This window comes from Balaenoptera musculus, chromosome 1 (assembly GCF_009873245.2).
Source record: "Balaenoptera musculus isolate JJ_BM4_2016_0621 chromosome 1, mBalMus1.pri.v3, whole genome shotgun sequence".
NCBI lineage: Eukaryota > Metazoa > Chordata > Mammalia > Artiodactyla > Balaenopteridae > Balaenoptera > Balaenoptera musculus.
This window is the reverse complement of record NC_045785.1, coordinates 19,305,520-19,327,596: the sequence shown is the minus strand read 5'-3', so window position 1 is coordinate 19,327,596 and position 22,077 is coordinate 19,305,520. Positions and strand designations below refer to the sequence as shown.

Sequence of the window (22,077 nt, the reverse complement as noted above, 5' to 3'; positions counted from 1 at the left end):
TTCCCTAGTGGCGCAGTGGTTGAGAATCTGCCTGCCAATAATGCAGGGGACACGGGTTCGAGCCCTGGTCTGGGAAGATCCCACATGCCGCGGAGCAACTGGGCCCGTGAGCCACAATTACTGAGCCTGCGCTTCTGGAGCCTGTGCTCCGCAACAAGAGAGGCCGCGATAGTGAGAGGCCCGCGCACCGCGATGAAGAGTGGCCCCCGCTTGCCACAACTAGAGAAAGCCCTCGCACAGAAACGAAGACCCAACACAGCCATAAATAAATAAATAAACAAATACTTAAAAAAAAAAAAACATGGCTCCCATGTATCCATATTAAAAAAAAAAAAAAAAGAGAGATGAATGGATAAAGAAGATGTGGCACATATATACAATGGAATATTACTCAGCCATAAAAAGAAACAAAATTGAGTTATTTGTAGTGAGGTGGTTGGACCTAGAGTCTGTCATACAGAGTGAAGTAAGTCAGAAAGGGAAAAACAAATACCATATGCTAACACATATATAGGGAATCTAAAAAAAAAAAAAAAGGTTCTGATGAACCTAGGGGCAGGACAGGAATAAAGACACAGATGTAGAGAATGGACTTGAGGACATGGGGAGGGGGAAGGGTAAGCTGGGATGAAGTGAGAGAGTAGCATTGACATATATACACTACCAAATGTAAAATAGATAGCTAGTAGGAAGCAGATGCATAGCACAGGGAGATCAGCTCCGTGCTTTGTGACCACCTAGAGGGGTGGGATAGGGAGGGTGCGAGGGAGACGCAAGAGGGAGGGGATATGGGGATGCATGTATACATATAGCTGATTCACTGTTATACAGCAGAAACTAACACAACATTGTAAAGCAACTATACTCCAATGAAGATGTTTAAAAATCTTTTTTAATTTTAAAAAAATTTAAAAACTGGATCATGAATACTCATAAAAAAAAAGAAAAAACCAAAATAAGAAACAGAAAGAAAGGGAAAGATAGGAATGAAAAGGAGACACCTTATAGGAGCTAATACTTTAAGCAACTTAAGTGGCTTAATTGCAATTAAAATTTAATTCACCACAAAAAACTGGAGGCCCTCGGGCTGGTGGCCCGGTTCCAGCTGCTTGGTATAAAATGAGTACAGCACAGCCACAGGACACTGGAGCTGGTCCTTAAAAATGACCTACTGTAACTAGTTGACTCACTAAAAGGAGAGAAAAAAATACTAAGTATGTAGACTTACACGTTAATTGAGTTCCCTTTTAAAACTTTAAAGGTGTTGATTTTCAAGGCATAGAATTATTTCATACAAATCACGAGAATTCTGGACACCAGATGGCAAATAAGCAAAAAAAGGTAACAACACAAATCTTTTGTTTCAGATCACTTTACTCCTATTAATTATCCTTCATTAGATTTGCTATATTCTGACTAATACTAAAGTCACTAACTGAATGACTGAATTGTGAACATCAAACCACACACACCAAGATCCCAGTTACTAAGTATTTTGTCTGTGTGTCCCATTCAACCTGTTAAAGGATTTTATTTATTGTGATTAAATGTGGTATACTGCTGATCTCTGTCTACTTTAATGTCAACTTGTGGAGCAATCATTTTAGAACAAAATAGCACCCATGAAAAGGTATCAAATTCAGCTTTTATAATGCTCAACAGATTTTATCTATAGTTTATAAGCAGAGTTTATACTGACAACAGGTTTAGAAAACCTTTCACTAACAATCCATTTTCTATTTCAGCTCTTAGTGGCCTCAACAGGATTTTTCATCTTTGAAATTACCTTGAAAAAGAACATAAAGACATGTGGCCGTGGCAGTGGCAGTGAAATTCTGTCTGTCTCTGTCTCTAACTCTCTCTGTCTCTATCTCTCTCTGTCTCACACACACACACAGGGTATGTATACATGTGATTCAGAATGCATTCATGAGACCCATATGGTGAATTGTAGGACCATTCTAACAAGGGCTTCACGTAGCCCAAGTCAACTTTACGAAGGGGAAGAACAGTCTGTACTTTCCTGACTGACCAGCAGCAGGAAATGAATGATTTCTCTAAAAGGCTGGCCTGTTCCACTCCACTTAGTCTCTCTGTATGTGTTATTCATGCTGCTGTGTACTGAAGATGTACCTGGAACTCAAAATGATCTCTCAACTTGCTGAAGACTATTTTCAGAAGGGTAGAACCACAGAGACATGATAATGAAAGCAAATTACCTGAAGAATCTATTTGGAAATCAGATTTTGTTCTGAGTTTATAACTCCTTTTAAGATATACAGAACTAACAGTTTTACAGTTCTGCTGTAACATTTTAAACTATAACAAAATTGTTAAACTATCATAATAATAATCCAAAACCTTATGCCATGATCATGGCAATTTACTTGTGGGTCTGACTCATACAATGTTACAAATGGTATGCTGACTTCTGAAGCAGAAGGAACTGGTGACACCACAAAGGATGAGATAGTTTCAATGTTTAAGGTGGGAATGGGAAAAATGAAAACAAATATTTCCCAGACTTTTAAAGTGGTCTTCTCCAATTTATCTATTTTCTCAGAGAATATCATGGAGGAGGAATTTTATTCACTGGTAATATAGCAGATATCACTGCTTTTACAATAAAAAGTTAATTTCTTAAAGTTATCATTTCCACTCTCTTTTCCCAAAACCAGAAGAGTTTACCCTAACAACTATATGGCCACACTCAGCTATATCCAAGTCAGTGTCTCAGTGTGTGTATGTATGTGTGTGTCTCTCTCTCTTATTATTGTTCTCACGCTTTCTTCTTTCTCTTCCCCCAGCCTACCTCTCAGGGTTATCTGTGCTCTAATGATGCTGATCTCTGATTTAAGAACTTCTGAGCATAATGAAGACAGTGGAAGTCTTCAAATAAAGATCTTGATCACTGCCATGAACCTGTCAGCCACAAAGGCCCTGTAACACCAGTGTGATAAAAATAATAAATTCTATTCAATAATAGGTCTGAAAATGGTCTGATAACAGTAGTAAAAAAGTACCCTGAACAGTGTTTAGCACATAATAGACAATGAAGAAATGTTAGTTTATTTCTCCCTTCTTTCTTACTGAAATGAAAAATGAGGTAACTGACCTCCAAGAAGATGAGACAGCTTGCCCAAGGTCCCAGCTAAATCAGAGCTAGGGCTCTCTCCGCACAGAACCAGGTCTCTACCCCTAACACTTTCTGCTATGCCATGGTTGCTCCCCTTTTGATGACATGTGATAACATCCTGAAATGTGTCCCATATTTTAATATTTTCACTTATATTTACCTGAAGCTTTTGTTCAAATGGCAGTTGATATAAACCTAAATTCCTAAAGCCTGGGAACTTTTTCTTTTAATCTGAAAGTTCTGTAATACGACTGCAGCGTAAACAGAAAATTAGGTTTAGAAATTACTCCCCCAAAAGTATGAAGGCAGCACTGGCAGGAAGCAATGGGAGGTTGTTCCAAGCCTCACAAGGGCATATGAGTACCACCAGCATAGTCACTAACACCGACTGAGCTTCAAAGAGAACGTGTTACACAGTGCCAGAACTAGAAACTGGCTTGTTCTTATGGATGAAATGTCATTTAACAATAATTTTTTCAGAGCAGAGAGTGGGCTTCTAAAAAGCTCTCAGTAGAGTTCTGTTGCTCTCCGCCAGTTCGTTCTGGGATCAGTACATTTCACCAAGAAATTAGGCAATTATCAGGAAAAGCAGGAAAATAAGCACTATAGGCACCGAATCTTTCTCCCCCACAGCTTTCTAAAAACAATCATATTTAAAGTTTTAAAGTTAAGAATATATTATGAAAGGTACTTTTTACTACAGCATGTTTTAGTCCTCTGTGACAACTTTATTTTATTTACACTGGTTTTTTTTTTTGAGCCAACGTTCACTCTCTTGGGGTACCTTCTCTTTGAAATCTTACTTAAGACTATATATAAGCATGTAAACTCATAGAAAAGGTCTGGAAGGATGATAAAGACCAAACCTAAATGCAATTATCTCTGTGAAGGGGAACCTGATGACCAAGGTTAGGGATGAAGGGGACTCATTATCATGTACTACTTGCACACTTTTAACTGACCTTAAGAAGGATTTTTTTATATGTACTGTAGATCTAAGACTTTTAAAGAAAGCTAAAGAATACAGGCTCCAGTATTAAGTGCTCTCCGTAGATTTTACACAAAGCTCTAGGAAATAAACACACGTCTTCTTTGAGTAGCAAATTTTCTAATTAGGAGGCCCTGAATCTTTCATCCTACTTCCCATGTGTCACTTTTTACATGTAGGGTACATTACTCCTAAACATATACAAATCCCCAAATATCAATCAACTTCCAAGAATAATGCCGTCAAAACTTTGTAAATGAAAAATGAAACAGATGACTTAGAAACAGCCGTTATGAGTTCACTTCCTTTTCTGAACCAGATTCCCATCGTTTATGGTTCTATTACTGGTGTGCACCACAATCAAACACTGTATTGAGCTGTTCAAAGAAGGCTTTTTCAAAGCATGTTAGTCAACTCACTTGCTCCAAGCCAAAAATGGAATAGGAGAAATCCATGTATTTTAAGACACACTAAGGGTGTGTGCTTGGCGGCATGGTCTATTTTTAGGAGTTATATTGGGAAACTCCCTTTGTGAATGCATGTAGGAAAAAAACAGTAATAGAAGGGTAACTATATAAATTATTTCATTCTTACAATAGCTCTGTCCAATATGAGCTAGGTATGTCTTCAAATGAGCCTGTTGTTCTTACAATTCCCAAAGGCTTATTTCTACATTCATATATATAACCAAAGGGGTTCCTGGAAGACTTTATGGCTTATTTTCAATAAATAGATTTTAAGTCTGCAAAATCTCAATTAAGTGAAGTAAAAATAAATCTTAAGGAACTGACAGGGGTCCCAGAGAATGCTAACCTAGAACAGGGAATGGGATTACAGCTGTCAGGTAATTCTCACATTGTGATGCCCAGAAGGAGAATGTTCATGAATTCTGCTACCCATCAAGTGATAGCCTGTCATTATTTTTTTCTTGGATACTGCTCATGTCTAATATGCTTAAAAAATAAGTAGCAAAGCATTTTTTGCTTTGTGGCATTTGTGTCAAGAGGAATACATTTCCACTGCCAAATCCCAGATTTTCTCTTGGTAAAAATGTTCTCAACCCTTGGTTTAAATCTTTTTTTTTTTTTTTTTAAGTATGAATGTTCTTCGCCTCAGACCTGTTTGCTAAGGGAGAATAGAAGTTACTGAGTAAAAAAAGCTTACTGCTTATGAGGGCTCTTCTCAGCCCTCTCCACTTTGGTCTGTAGAGAGAAAGTCAGAAACAACCCTTCACCTAGCAAGAACAATCACAGGGCCATAGATAACTGCTCTTATTCTATAACTGTATTTAACCAAATATGGTTAAAATCATATTATAGAAAACTCCTATTATGCTTTGAAAAGTAGATGAAATGAAAAAGACCACAGCAGTAATCAGCCTCCAAAAATCCCACTCTTGGCTTTAAAGATCCAGATTATATAGGCCATGTGTCTACGAGCACATTTGAGAAGTCGTCTGCTTAGAAAGTTCTGCATAGTTACATGTTTATCTGTAAAGTCAAAGATTTCACTGCTTCTACACTAAAACAGCTCCCGGTGCTGCTCTTGATATTATAAGGTAAACATACAGTAAGTTCCTAAAAAGACTGAGAGGCCACAAGCAATATACTTACATTGTGAATTATCCATAATACTTATACAAGTTAAATGTGCCCATAAATCAGCTGAACTTTAATACATTTCTTTATAGAACATATGCAAGCAAAGTGAGGGATGAGGAGAGGATCAAACTGAAAACAGCAAGTTGATCCCCAACTACAACCAAATCTTACCTTTTCAGGTCAACAGTTGTGACACTAAACACAACTCCTTTGAGCCAAAGAATCATGAAGAGCCTCTGGGAAAAGGGGCAGTTTCCTATGCTTTCACCATCACTGCCAGCCTGGGAAACAGAAATAAACATTAAAAATCAAGGCCAAAGTGATGATACACAAAACAATAGACCTTTTCCTGAATTTTAGTCAAGGGTACTAGGAGACAGGAAAAGTTGCACTGTGGAAGGAAGAAATTCAGGTCTTTCATTTGCCTCTTTCTCTTTTTTTTGTTTTGGCCACACTGCGCGGCTTGCAGGATCTTAGTTCCCTGACCAGGGATTGAACCCAAGCCCTTGGGAGTGAAAGCACAGAGTCCTAACCACTGGACCACCAGGGAATTCCCGCCTCATTTTCTTAAAAATGGCCAGTCTAATATAGCACTGTCCAAGAGAGCTGTCTGCAATGATAGAAATTATCTGAATTACCACTGTCCAATACAGTAGTTATTTGTGATATGTGGCTAATGAGTACTTAAAATGTGGCTAGTTCAAATGAACTGAATTTTATTTACTTTTAATTAATTTATATTTAAACAGCCACACGTGGCTAATGGCTACCTTATTGGACAGCACAGGTCCAATCAATCCCTAGGGGGTACATATATCCTTGCGCCAGGGCAAAGACTATCATAGGTTTTATGAAACGTAAGTCATTTCTTGTTCTATGAGACAGTATTCTTTACAGGGCAACATAAAAAGGGAAACGTGTGCCTGTCTCCAAAGGGTAAAATAACTGCCAACCTCCCCCACATTAAACAAAATTATTCATGGGACTTCCCTGGTGGTCCAGTGGTTAAGACTCCACACTCCCAATGCAGGGGGCCCGGCTTCTATCCCTGGTCAGGGAACTAGATCCCACACGCTGCACTAAGAGCCCGCATGCCGCAACTAAAATATCCCGCATGTCGCAACTAAGACACGGCGCAGCCAAACAAATAAATAAATAATTTTTAAAAAATTATTCATTATAAAAATCCCATACCCAGTTTACACATTCCTTCAGGGAACAAGAAAATAACAAAAGATATCTTTATAATAAGTTATTTGTAATCCTACTTAATAAATGAAGCAGCTGAATTCCCTGAGCTCTACGATAACACAATTTTCCTAAAAATTAGAGTGGGACAAATCTTGAATTCCATCAACTATGCCCCCCAAGTTTAAAAAGGAGGGAGGGGGGAGCAGGAAATGAAAGAGTGAGCAAGCAGGCTGGAAGAGGACATTCTGACACTCACTAGCAGCCAACACAGCCCTCTTCACCATAAAGTCTATGAATAGAGCCAGAAACTAACTTTCAACAAGTCACTCAAAGATGCTGGTAGAAGTACTGTTTATTAACCTAAAGCAAGTCTCAAAAACTTCAGAAGCCATTTCAGTAAAATGCTACATTAGTAAAGTCATTAATTCCTAAACTAATGGGGAAATGGAGGGGAGTTAAAAAAAATAAAAGCAGTTACCTGATTAAATATAATACAGGGTAATCCCCTGGTGGCGCAGAGGTTGGGAATCCGCCTACCAATGCAGGGGACACAGGTTCAAGCCCTGGTCCAGGAAGATCCCATATGCCGCGGAGCAACTAAGCCCGTGTGCCACAACTACTGAGCCCACGTGCCACAACTACTGAAGCCCACGTGCCCTAGAGCCCGTGCTCCACAACAAGAGAAGCCACCGAAATGAGAAGGCTGCACACTGCAACGAAGAGTAACCCCTGCTCGCCACAACTAGAGAAAGCCCATGTGCAGTAACAAAGACCCAACGCAGCCAAAAATAAATAAATTAAATAAATAAATAAATAAATAAATAAAAAGCATAGCATGTGCACTCTTCAGGATAAATCTGGAAAACGCCTTTGTATTAACTGCTCTCCTAAAACTCATGACAATTCAAATAAGAAGTATTGCCATGAGTAAGTTTTTCCAAAGTCATAAGAGCACTAGAAAATTGGCAGCTACTAGCCAGACGATGTTTTCATAAAGTAGAGTGAAACTGTGGAAAAACTCGGAGGTCCAGTAGTCATAAATCAAAAACTAACTCCTTTAATCCAAGCTGTACTAATAAAATTCCATTTCAACAAAGTTAAAGGATCGAGAATCACAACTAGCTGCTGGACAATCATCGACAGGAAGACACTGGGACTCACCAAAAAAGATACCCCACATCCAAAGACAAAGGAGAAGCCACAATGAGACGGTAGGAGGGGCGCAATCAGAGTAAAATCAAATCCCATAACTGGTGGGTGGGTGACTCACAGACTGGCGAACACTTATACCACAGAAGTCCACCCACTGGAGTGAAGGTTCTGAGCCCCACGTCAGGCTTCCCAACCTGGGGATCCAGCAACGGGAGGAGGAATTCATAGAGAATCAGACTTTGAAGCCTAGAGGGAATTGATTGCAGGACTTCGACAGGACTGGGGGAAACAGAGACTCCACTCTTGGAGGGCGCACACAAAATTGTGTGCGCATCGGGACCCAGGGGAAGGAGCAGTGACCCCGGGGGAGAGTGAACCAGACCTACCTGCTAGTGTTGGAAGGTCTCCTGCAGAGGCGGGGGGTGGCTCTGTTTCACCATGGGGACAAGGACACTGGCAGCAGAAGTTCTGGGAAGTACTCCTTGGCGTGAGCCCTCCCAGAGTCTGTCATTAGCCCCACCAAAGAGCCCAGGTAGGCTCCAGTGTTGGGTTGCCTCAGGCAAAACAACCAACAGGGAGAGAACCCAGCCCCACCCATCAACAGTCAAGTGGATTAAAGTTTTAATGAGCTCTGACCACCACAGCAACAGTCAGCTCTACCCACCACCAGAGCCTCCCATCAAGCCTCTTAGATAGCCTCAACCACCAGAGGGCAGACAGCAGAAGCAAGAAAAACTACAATCCTGCAGCCTGTGGAACAAAAACCACATTCACAGAAAGATAGACAAAATGAAAAGGCAGAGGGCTATATACCAGATGAAGGAACAAGATAAAACCCCAGAAAAACAACTAAATGAAGTGGAGATAGGCAACCTTCCAGAAAAAGAATTCAGAATAATGATAGTGAAGATGATCCAGGACCTCGGAATAAGAATGGAGGCAAAGATCGAGAAGATGCAAGAAATATTTAACAAAGACCTAGAAGAATTAAAGAACAAACAAACAGAGATGAACAATACACTAACTGAAATGAAAACTACAGTAGAAGGAATCAATAGCAATATAACTCAGGCAGAAGAACAGATAAGTGATCTGGAAGACAGAATGGTGGAATTCACTGCTGCGGAACAGACTAAAAAAAAAAGAATGAAAAGAAATGAAGACAGCCTAAGAGACCTCTGGGACAACATTAAACGCAACAACATTTGCATTATAGGGGTCCCAGAAGGAGAAGAGAGAGAGAAAGGACCAGAGAAAATATTTGAAGAGATTATAGTCGAAAACTTCCCTAACATGGGAAAGGAAATAGCCACCCAAGTCCAGGAAGCGCAGAGAGTCCCATACAGGATAAACCCAAGGAGAAACACGCCAAGACACATAGTAATCAAATTAGCAAAAATTAAAGACAAAGAAAAATTATTGAAAGCAGCAAGGGAAAAACAACAAATAACATACAAGGGAACTCCCATAAGGTTAACAGCTGATTTCTCAGCAGAAACTCTACAAGCCAGAAGGGAGTGGCAGGACATATTTAAAGTGATGAAAGGGAAGAACCTACAAGCAAGATTATTCTACCTGGCAAGGATCTCATTTTGATTTGATGGAGAAATCAAAAGCTTTACAGATAAGCAAAAGCTAACAGAATTCAGCACCACCAAACCAGCTCGACAACAAATGCTAAAGGAACTTCTCTAAGTGGGAAACACAAGAGAAGAAAAGGACCTACAAAAAACAAACCCAAAACAATTAAGAAAATGGTACTAGGAACATACATATCGATAATTACCTTAAATGTGAATGGATTAAATGCTCCAACCAAAAGACACAGGCTTGCTGAATGGATACAAAAACAAGACCTATATATATGCTGTCTACAAGAGACCCACTTCAGACCTAGGGACACATACAGACTGAAAGTGAGGGGATGGAAAAAGATATTCCACGCAAATCAAAATCAAAAGAAAGCTGGAGTAGCTATACTCATATCAGATAACATAGACTTTAAAATAAAGAATGTTACAAGAGACAAGGAAGGACACTACATAATGATCAAGGGATCAATCCAAGAAGAAGATATAACAATTATAAATATATATGCACCCAACAAAGGAGCACCTCAATACATAAGGCAACTGCTAATAGCTATAAAAGAGGAAATCAACAGTAACACAATAATAGTGGGGGACTTTAACACCTCACTTACACCAATGGACAGATCATCCAAAATGAAAATAAATAAGGAAACAGAAGCTTTAAATGACACAATAGACCAGATAGATTTGATTGATATTTATAGAACATTCCATCCAAAAACAGCAGATTACACTTTCTTCTCAAGTGCGCACAGAACATTCTCCAGGATAGATCACATCTTGGGTCACAAATCAAGCCTCAGTAAATTTAAGAAAATTGAAAAAAAAATGAAAAAAAAAAAAAGAAAATTGAAATCATCAAACATCTTTTCTGATCAGAACGTTATGAGATTAGAAGTGAATTACAGGGAAACAAACGTAAAAAACACAAACACATGGAGGCTAAACAATACGTTACTAAATAAGCAAGAGATCACTGAAGAAATCAAAGAGGAAATCAAAAAATACCTAGAGACAAATGACAGTGAAAACACGACGATCCAAAACCTATGGGATGCAGCAAAAGCAGTTCTAAGAGGGAAGTTAATAGCTATACAAGCCTACCTAAAGAAACAAGAAAAATCTCAAGTAAACAATCTAACCTTACACCTAAAGGAAGTAGAGAAAGAAGAACAAACAAAACCCAAAGTTAGCAGAAGGAAAGAAATCATAAAGATCAGACCAGAAATAAATGAAATAGAAACAAAACAATAGCAAAGATCATTAAAACTAAAAGCTGGTTCTTTGAGAAGATACACAAAATTGATAAGCCATTAGGCAGACTCATCAAGAAAAAGAGGGAGAGGACTCAAATCAATAAAACTAGAAATGAAAAAGGAGAAGTTACAACAGACACCACAGAAATACAAAGCATCCTAAGAGATTACTACAAGCAACTCTATGCCAATAAAATGGACAACCTGGAAGAAATGGACAAATTCTTAAAAAGGTATAACCTTCCAAGACTGAACCAGGAAGAAACAGAAAATATGAACAGACCAATCACAAGTAATGAAATTGAAACTGTGATTAAAAATCTTCCAACAAACAAAAGCCCAGGACCAGATGGCTTCACAGCTGAATTCTATCAAACATTTAGAGAAGAGCTAACACCCATGCTTCTCAAACTCTTCCAAAAAATTGCGGAGGAAGGAACACTCCCAAACTCATTCTATGAGGCCACTGTCACCCTGATACCAAAACCAGACAAAGATACTACAAAAAAAGAAAATTACAGACCAATATCACTGATGAATATAGATGCAAAAATCCTCAACAAAATACTAGCAAACAGAATCCAACAACACATTAAAAGGATCATACACCACGATCAAGTGGGATTTATCCCAGGGATGCAAGGATTCTTCAATATATGCAAATCAATCATGATATATGGTGATACACCATATTAACAATTGAAGAATAAAAACCATATGATCATCTCAATAGATGCAGAAAAAGCTTTTGACAAAATTCAACACCAATTTATGATAAAAACTCTCCAGAAAGTGGGCATAGAGGGAGCCTACCTGAACATAATAAAGGCCATATACGACAAACCCACAGCAAACATCATTCTCAATGGGGAAAAACTGAAAGCATTTCCTCTAAGATCAGGAACAAGACAAGGATGTCCACTCTCATCACTATTATTCAACATAGTTTTGGAAGTCCTAGCCACGGCAATCAGAGAAGAAAAAGAAATAAAAGGAAACAAATTGGAAAAGAAGAAGTAAAACTGTCACTGTTTGCAGATGACATGATACTATACATAGAGAATCCTAAAAATGCCACCAGAAAACTACTAGAGCTAATCAATGAATTTGGTAAAGTTGCAGGATACAAAATTAATGCACAGAAATCTCTTGCATTCTTATACACTAATGATGATAAATCTGAAAGAGAAATTATGGAAACACTCCCATTTACCATTGCAACAAAAAGAATAAAATACCTAGGAATAAACCTACCTAGGGAGACAAAAGACCTGTATGCAGAAAACTATAAGACACTGATGAAAGAAATTAAAGATGATACCAACAGATGGAGAGATATACCATGTTCTTGGATTGGAAGAATCAATATTGTGAAAATGACTATACTACGAAAAGCAATCTACAGATTCAATGCAATCCCTATCAAATTACCAATGGCATTTTTTAAGGAACTAGAACAAATCATCTTAAAATTTGTATGGAGACACAAAAGACCCTGAATAGCCAAACCAGTCTTGAGGGAAAAAAACGGAGCTGGAGGAATCAGACTCCCTGACTTCAGACTCTACTACAAAGCTACAGTAATCAAGACAATATGGTACTGGCACAAAAACAGAAACATAGATCAATGGAACAAGAGAGAAAGCCCAGAGATAAACCCACGCACCTATGGTCAACTAATCTATGACAAAGGAGGCAAAGATATACAATGGAGAAAAGACAGTCTCTTCAATAAGTGGTGCTGGGAAAACTGGACAGCTACGTGTAAAAGAATGAAATTAGAACACTCCCTAACACCATGCACAAAAATAAACTCAAAATGGATTCAAGACCTAAATGTAAGACTGGACACTATAAAACTCTTAGAAGAAAACATAGGAAGAACACTCTTTGACATAAATCACAGCAAGATCCTTTCTGACCCAACTCCTAGAGTAATGGAAATAAAAACAAAAATAAACAAATGGGACCTAATGAAACTTCAAAGCTTTTGCACAGCAAAGGAAACCATAAACAAGATGAAAAGACAACCCTCAGAATGGGAGAAAATATTTGCAAACGAATCAACGGACAAAGGATTAATCTCCAAAATATATAAACAGCTCATTCAGCTCAATATTAAAGAAACAAACAACTCAATCCAAAAATGGGCAGAAGACCTAAATAGACATTTCTCCAAAGAAGACATACAGATGGCCAAGAAGCACATGAAAAGCTGCTCAACATCACTAATTATTAGAGAAATGCAAATCAAAACTACAATGAGGTATCACCTCACACCTGTTAGAATGGGCATCATCAGAAAATCTACAAACAACAAATGCTGGAGAGGGTGTGGAGAAAAGGGAACCCTCTTGCACTGTTGGTGGGAATGTAAATTGATACAGCCACTATGGAGAACAGTATGGAGGTTCCTTAAAAAAATAAAAGTAGAATTACCACACGACCCAGCAATCCCACTACTCGGCATATACTCAGAGAAAACCATAATTCAAAAAGACACATGCACCCCAATGTTCATTGCAGCACTATTTACAATAGCCAGGTCATAGAAGCAACCTAAATGCCCATCAACAGACGAATGGATAAAGAAGATGTGGTATATATATACAATGGAATATTACTCAGCCATAAAAAGGAACGAAATTGAGTCATTTGTTGAGACGTGGATGGATCTAGAGACTGTCACACAGAGTGAAGTAAGTCAGAAAGAGAAAAACAAATATCGTATATTAACGCATGTATGTGGAACCTAGAAAAATGGTACAGATGAACTGGTTTGCAGGTGAAGTTGAGACACAGATGTAGAGAACAAACGTATGGATACCAAGGGGGGAAAACTGCGGTGGGGTGGGGATGGTGGTGTGCTGAATTGGGCGATTGGGATTGACATGTATACAGTGATGTGTATAAAACTGATGACTGATTAAAAAAAAAAAAAACAAAGTTAAAGGATCAAAATTACTCTCTTCAGTATGAATTACAATAAATACAACCTATTGGTACAACTGACTGAGGAGGTGAGGAGGATATTATGGTATAATGGAAAGCATACTACACTGGGAATCAGGGTATCTTATTCTGCACCCAGTTTTTATTAATGTTAAAAATGAACACATAGCATCTAAAAAAAGTATGCTTTTTTTTTTTATTGCTTCTAACAGTAACATATACACTCATTTTAAATTTTTTTTATTAAATGAAAGATTCTTTAAATTCTATACTGCTTTAAAATTTTCAAAAATTTCACACACATGATTTCATATAATCCCAAAATAACCCTTTTATACTCCTACCCCTCTATTGCCCCTCCCCCCCACTAGTAACCACTAGTTCGTGCTCTATATCTGTGAGTCTGCTTCTTCTGTTTTATTCACTAGTTTGTTACATTTTTTAGATTCCATATATAAGTGATATCATACAGTATTTGTCTTTCTCTGACTTATTTCACTTAGCATAATGCCCTCCACGTCCATCCATGTTGCTGCAAATGGCAAAATTTCATTCTTTTTTATGGCTGAGTAGTATTCCATTGTATACATACACCACATCTTCTTTATCCATTCATCTGTTGATGGACACTTAGGTTATTTCCATACCATCACAATTGTAAATAATGCTGCTATGAACACTGAGGTGAGTGTATCTTCTTGAATTATTGTTTTTGTTTTTTTCAGATATACATCCAGGAGTGGGACTCCTGGGTCATATAGCAGTCCAATTTTTAGTTTTTGGGGAAACCTCCATATTGCTTTCCACAGTGGCTGCACCAATTTACATTCCCACCAATAGTGTCCAAGGGTTCCCTTTTCTCCACATCCTTGCCAACATCTGCAATTTGCATTCTTTTTGATGATCGCCATTCTGACTGGTGTAAGGTGATATCTCATTGTGGTTTTCATTTGCATTTCCCTGATTATTAGTGATGTTGAGCATCTTTTCATGTGCCTGTTGGCCATCTGCATTTCCTCTTTGGAAAAATGTCTATTCAGTTCTTCAGCCCATTTTTTAATCTGGTTGTTTGTTTTTTTAATGTTGAGTTGTATGAGCTGTTTATATATTTTGGATATTAATGGGTATTAACCCCTTATCAGTCATATCATTTGCAAATGTCTTCTTCCATTCAGTAGGTTGTGTTTTCATTTTGTCATTGGTTTCCTTCACTATGCAAAAGCTTTTAAGTTTCATTGGGTCCCATTTGTTTATTTTTGCTTTTGTTTCCTTTGCTTTAGTAGACGGATCCAAACAAATATTGCTGCAATTTATGGCAAAGAGTGTTCTATGTGACTTTTAAGTTAATCTATATCAAAGGAAGCCATTTTATAAATTTAGACAGCTAATTTAGATAGAATCTATGCTAAAGGTAAAACTTTAAAACCTCACTTATCTATGTTTTCCTCTAGGAGTTTTATAGTATCTGGTCTTACATTTAGGTTTTTAATCAATTTGAGTTTATTTTTGTGTATGGTATTAGAGAATGTTCTAATTTCATTCTTTTACATGTGGCTCCAGTTTTCTCAACACTATTTATTGAAGAGACTGTCTTTTCTCCATCGTATATTCTTGCCTCCTCTGTCGTAGATTAATTGACCATAGATGCGTGGGTTTATTTCTGGGATTTCTATCCTGTTCCATTGAACTATAAGTTTGTCTTTGTGCCAATACCATACAGTTTTGATTACTATAGCTTTGTAGTATAGTCTAAGGTCAGGGAGCATGATTTCTCCCCCTCTGTTCTTCTCTCCAAGATTGTTTTGGCTACTTGGGGTCTTCTGTGTTTTCATACAATTTTTTAAATTATTTGTTCTAGTTCTGTGGAAAATGCCATTGGTATTTTGATAGGGATTGCACTGATCTGTAGATTGCCTTGGGTGTTATGGTCATTTTAACAATATTAATTCTTCCAGTCCAAGAACATGGTATATCTTTCCATCTGTTTCTGTTGTCTTCAATGTCTTTCATCAGTGTTTTATAGTTTTCTGAGTATAAGTCTTTTACCTCTATTATTTTTAAAATAAAAACTGAAACACTACAGAAAGTCAGAGTTCCCCTACCCTTGAACCATTCACTAGTTATTCTTCTAGATTTTTATTTTCTATGTACACACTACTTTTTTCTTTTAAACATGTGATCACACTATACAGCTTTTTAAAATATTTTATTCCCAAACTAATATAATCAACCCTCTGGAGGCTGTAATGCCCCCACCAGGATGGTATCAGAGAAGGCCAAAGAGGGAGCCAGGCTTTAAACCCTGCCAGCCAGTAATGAGAAACCCCCCTTTTTTCTTGGTTGGAAGAGAGGGAAGCAGAGGGGTGTCAGAGGAGGAGGCCTAGTAGATAGTAGTCAGGATTTTCAACATCAACCAGCTGTAATGAGGCCACCTCGACTGGGGTGTCAGTGGAGACCACATGGGGAGCTGGAACCCTCACCCCTGCCCAACAATAATGAGGAGCCTCCCCACCTTGGGTATCAATGGAGGCCGAGTGGGGCACCTGGACTTCTATCTCCACTTGGATGTCTATGTCCATCTGGCTTCTCATTCCCACTGCCGTTCTTCTCTCCCACCCCCCTCCAGAGCAATGTCAGAGGAGTCTTATTTGAGTGTCAGAGAAGTTTAAACAGAAGGTTTAAACAAGATCCAGAGTTTCACAACATAATAAGAAAATGTTCAGGTTTCAATTGAAAATCCCTTGTCATACCAAGAACCATATCAAACTGAATGAAAAAAAGCAATCAAAAGATGTCAACATCAAGATGACATAAATGTTAGAATTAGCTGACAAAGATTTTAAAGCAGCCATGATAAAAATGCTTCAATGAGCAATTATGAACAGCTTAAAATAAACATAAAAATAGCCTCAGCAAGGAAATTCAAGACACAAAGAAGAACCAGAAATTTAAGAACTGAAAAATACAATAACTGAAATAAAAAGCTCAGAGGATGGGCTCAACAGCCAATGCAGAGGACAGAGGAAAGAATTGGTGAACTGAAAAACAGAATAATAAAAATTACCCAATCTGAACAACAGAAAGAAGATAGATAGAAAATTTAATACTTCTTATATATTTCCATATTTTAATGTCATCTAATGGTCATTTTTGAAGGCTTCACTGTATGCTATTGACCCAACAATTTCATATCTAGAAATTTATTCTATAGAAACACTTATACAGATGTCCAAGGGTACAAGAGGAAGGAAAAATGAAGTGTTGTTTATAATAGCAAAACACTGGGGATCTCCCAATGCCCATCAGTAAAGGATTTGTTAAATGATATCACACCACCAGAGGGTGGAAGTCAGGGCTAACCCATTCGGCCTTCGCTGGCATGGGTGGAAAACAGGATCATAGATTTTTCCTGTGATGTTTGGAATAGAGCAGCTATTGTCTGAAAGTTTTCTGTCCTGCTTAGGTTGCCCCTTTCCTGGTTTTTTGGCTAGAGAGAGCAGCTTTTTGTCAGAGTTTTTGTTGTTGTTTTTGTCTACAACTGTTGGAGTTTCCAGGTTGCTGCGTTCTATAGCGCCAAGTCTGGGATGTATGAACCAAAAACCCAGGAAACTCACCACCACCATCCAATTCATCTTCCCAAAAGTGGAGGTTTCTCAGATATATTAAATTTAAAAAGCAAAATTAATACAATGGATTATTACTAAGCCATAAAAAAGAATGAAATAATGCCATTTGCAGCAACATGGATAGACCTAGAGATTATCATGATAAGCAAAATAAGTCAGAAAGAGAAAGACAAATACCATATGATATCGCTTATATGTAAAATCTAAAACACAACACAAATGAACATATCTAAGAAACAGAAACAGGCTCACATAGAGAACAGACTTCTGGTTGCCAAGGTGGGGTGGGGGGGGAGGGAAGGAGTGGGAGTTTGGAATTAGCAGACACAAACTGTTATATATAGGATGGATAAACAACAAGGTCCTACTATATAGCACAGGGAACTATATTCAATATCCTGTGATAAACCATAATGGAAAAGAACATGAAAAAGAATATATATATGTATAACAATCATTTTGCTGTACAGCAGAAATTAACATAACATTGCAAATCAACTATATTTCAATAAAATTTACAAAAATTAAAAAACAAAATTAAAAATATATGAAAGGTGATATATATATACATAAAATGGAATATTATTTGATAATAAAAAGCAATACATTACTGATACATGTTATAACTTGGATGAACTTCGAAAAATTATGCTAAATAAAAGGAACCAGTCACAAAAGACCACATATTATATGATTCCGTTTATATGAAATGTCCAAACTAGGCAAATCCACAGAGACAGAAAGTAGATTAGCAGTTGCCTAGGGCTGGTAGAGGGGAGGAAAGAAAGGGGAGTTGGGAATGACTGCTAATGGGTAAAAGGTTTCTTTTCGGAGTGATAAAAATGTTCTAAAATTAGACTGTGGTGCTGGTTGCATAACTTTGTGAATATACCAAAAAAACACTGAATTGTACACTTTAAATGGGTGAACTGAATAATATCTGAATTATATCTCAGTAAAGCTGTTTTTAAAATACATAGACTCAGGACTTCCCTGATGGCACAGAATCTGCCCACCAACGCAGGGGACACGGGTTCAAGCCCTGGTCCGGAAAGATCCCACATGCCACGCAGCAACTAAGCCCGTGCGCCACGACTACTGAGCCTGTGCTCTAGAGACCGTGAGCCACAACTACTGAGCCCGTGTGCCACAACTACTGAGACCACATGCCACAACTACTGAAGCCCGTGCATCAGCCTGTGCTCCGCGACAAGAGAAGCGACCGCAACGAGAAGCCCGCGCACTGCAACGAAGAGCAGCCCTCGCTCGCCGTAACTAGAGAAAGCCCGCGCAGCAACGAAGACCCAATGCAGCCAAAAATAAATAAATATATATATATATAAAATTTTTTAAATCTTATAAAAAAATAAATAAAATACATAGACACAGATTACAAGTATAAATCTCACATACTGGACAAAATTTTAATTTGCAATACATAAATAGTTTTTAAACTATAACTTCATATTACAGAAAACATACATGTCTATATTTCTTAAAAATTAGAAAATCCAAATAATCAAAGCAAAAACATGAACAATACCACTGACAGAAATAACCACCAATTCCAGACAAATAATGAATCATAGCATTCATTTAGGTTTTGTTCTTACAAAAGGAGTAGTTTTGTTTAATTTGCTATCTAGGGTTCTTCTCATACACTCACTGTTCCGCACCATTCCCCCGCCCCACCTCTGTTGTAATTCTTGAATTGCCTAATACCAGTATTTATTCAGAAACTACTGGATTAACTCCTACATTGCAGAAGAGGGGTCAGTGGTAGGTGCCTAAATATTTTAATGTTTTACTAATTCAAGGTTAAGGAACTGCTCACTTAGAAAACCCAGTTTAATCAGTTTTCAGAATAGTCAGATTTTAAAACACCCTAGAGGGGCTTTCCTGGTGGCGCAGTGGTGTAAGAATCCATCTGCCAATGCAGGGAACATGGGTTCGAGCCCTGGTCCCGGAAGATCCCACATGCTGCGGAGCAACTAAGCCTGTGCGCCACAACTACTGAGGCTGCGTTCTACAGCCCGCAAGCCACAACTACTGAAGCCCACGCGCCTAGAGCCCGTGCTCCGCAACAAGAGAAGCCGCCGCAATGAGAAGCCCAGGCACCGCAACTAGAGAAAGCCCAAGCGCAGCAACGAAGACCCTACACAGCCAAAATAAATAACTAAATTAAAAAAAAAAAAAAAAACACCCTAGAAAGAGAGCTTTAACTTGGTTCCTCTTTATTTCTTTGTGTTTAAGGGACTGGGGGTGAGGGATGACTACGTCTAGGGGAAGAGAAAGAGAAGCTGGGACCTGAAGGTAAGAATGGGCTCCTGACCACTAACTTACCAATATTTTCCTTGACATATTTTCAAGGAAATGTATGAGAACAGTGTGTAGCTGAAAGAATGAACTTTAAAACTTTAAGAGCTCACTTACCTTTAATGTGGTTTCTATGTAAATTAGCTGTCTAAAAATTCACAAAATGGCTTCCTTTGATTTAGATTAACTTAGAAGTCACAAAACAACACAATAAATGGGCAAAGTCACCTGGCTTCTATTATCTATTCAGAGTTTTTGCTAAACATGCTGGAACCAAGGTTTAGAGTCTACAGGTTTAATAAGCTGTTATCCTTCTACAGGGTCTGCAGAGTATGGAGGAAATAACAATGTTTAGATTAAGACATATCTGGATTTGAATCCTGACTTCACTAAGTATTAGCTGTGTGACCTTCCGTGAAATACTTAACATTGTGAAACTTACGTGATATTATAAGGATCAAATCAGTTAAGGTACACACAGTTCCTGGCACATGGTAAGAGTTCAGTAAATGTTACCTGACATTAAAGATACTTCATGCACAGAACTCAAGGCCTAACAACAGGTTCTTCAGTTCTAGCACTGTCATTAGAATCCCTAGGTTACATCATTTAGAAAATAAGAGAGGGGACTGAATCTAAGTATTTTCTACGTTAAGTTCTTCCAAATGACATATATTATGCCCTAATGCTTTAAGAAATATGGTCTATATAAAGTTTAAATAGTCCACTAAATGGAGTGAAGCAAAGATATCCTTTATTTGAGAAGATGTCAAAAATCTCTGGCCATGCAAAGAATGTATCACTGTTTCCTGGCCATAACCATATCATAGAAATAATTCTATAAATAAAGTCAAAGGATATGTAATGGAAGAATTACCGTATCCCAAGCTCTGCCTGGGATGTATTTTATGTAAATAAAAATACAGACAGCCAATGACAGGACACTGAAAGGACCTCAGTTGCTACCATTTTCTTGTTCAGTATCACCAATTCATGAAGTCTACTCTCCAGAAGAGAGCCCGTGCAATTTAGAGAACTGATTAGTTCGAAATTACATAAGGATTAGATACCAGGCTTAGATGAAACTCCAGGGTAGGCTGTTAGAGTTCATATGAAACATTTACCATGTTGAAGACAAACTCTATACTCTCCCAAAACAAGCTCTTCACATGTGTTAATCTAGTTAATCCTTATATCCTCTCACTCAGCAGAGGATGGTGGTTAAGAGTTAAGAGCCAGGGGCTTCCCTGGTGGCGCAGTGGTTGAGAATCCGCCTGCCAATGCAGGGGACACGGGTTCGAGCCCTGGTCTGGGAAGATCCCACATGCCACGGAGCAACTAGGCCCGTGAGCCACAATTACTGAGCCTGCGCGTCTGGAGCCTGTGCTCCACAACAAGAGAGGCCGCGATAATGAGAGGCCCGCGCACCGCGATGAAGAGTGGCCCCCACTAGCCACAACTAGAGAAAGCCCTCGCACAGAAACGAAGACCCAACACAGCCATAAATAAATAAATAAATAAATAAATAAAATAAATAAACCCAAAAGTTAAAAAAAAAAAAAAAAAAAAAAAGCTGAAATATAAAAAAAAAAAAAAAAAAAAAAGAGTTAAGAGCCAGACTCCCAGACAACTCCAGCACTTCCTAACTGTGTGACTTTGAAAAAGTGATTTAACCTCTCTGGGCCTGTTTTTGTCTTCTATAAAATGGGAACAGTAACATGACCTACCTCACTGGATTGTTTGGAAGAACTGAATGAATTACTATATTAAAGGGCTTAGAACAGCACAATGCTCTAAAACAGGGGAACGGGGAGGGAATTGTTCATTGTATACACTTTCATACTTTTTGATATTTGTACCATGCACATGAATCTTTCATTTAACAACAAAAAAGCAAGCAATCAAAAACCTTCCCACCCTAAACATATGAAAATTAAGTAAAACACAAGTTATAGAATGAATGTGGAAAAGCCCTGAAAACGAAAGATACCTACATAGGAGCAGGATTCTAGAACTCTTAGGATACATAAAAATCCATAAGGAAATGGGTTTAAAACACAGATTACCAGGTCTCACCTCCAGACACTGATTCAGTATGTCTGTGGTAGGGTTCAGGAATCTGCAATTTTTAACAAGCACTCCAAACAATTCTAATTCTGATGCATTTGGTAGGCAGGCCATATTTTGGTAAACACTGACATGGAGGAAAAACATGCCAAAAAATTTTTAAAAAAAAGACTGGAAGGATGTTTACTCTATGGTTAAAC

At 38.1% G+C, this 22,077-nt stretch overlaps 1 protein-coding gene across 1 annotated transcript in view; it reads right to left on the bottom strand.

Moving 5' to 3' along the window:
- CLIC4 (chloride intracellular channel 4) overlaps positions 1-22,077 on the bottom strand; it is a 90,380-nt gene that overhangs the window by 37,321 nt on the left and 30,982 nt on the right. The window contains exon 2 of the mRNA XM_036843564.1: positions 5,897-6,006. Within this exon, the coding sequence (XP_036699459.1) occupies positions 5,897-6,006 (110 nt within the window). The remainder of the gene's footprint in view (positions 1-5,896; positions 6,007-22,077) is intronic.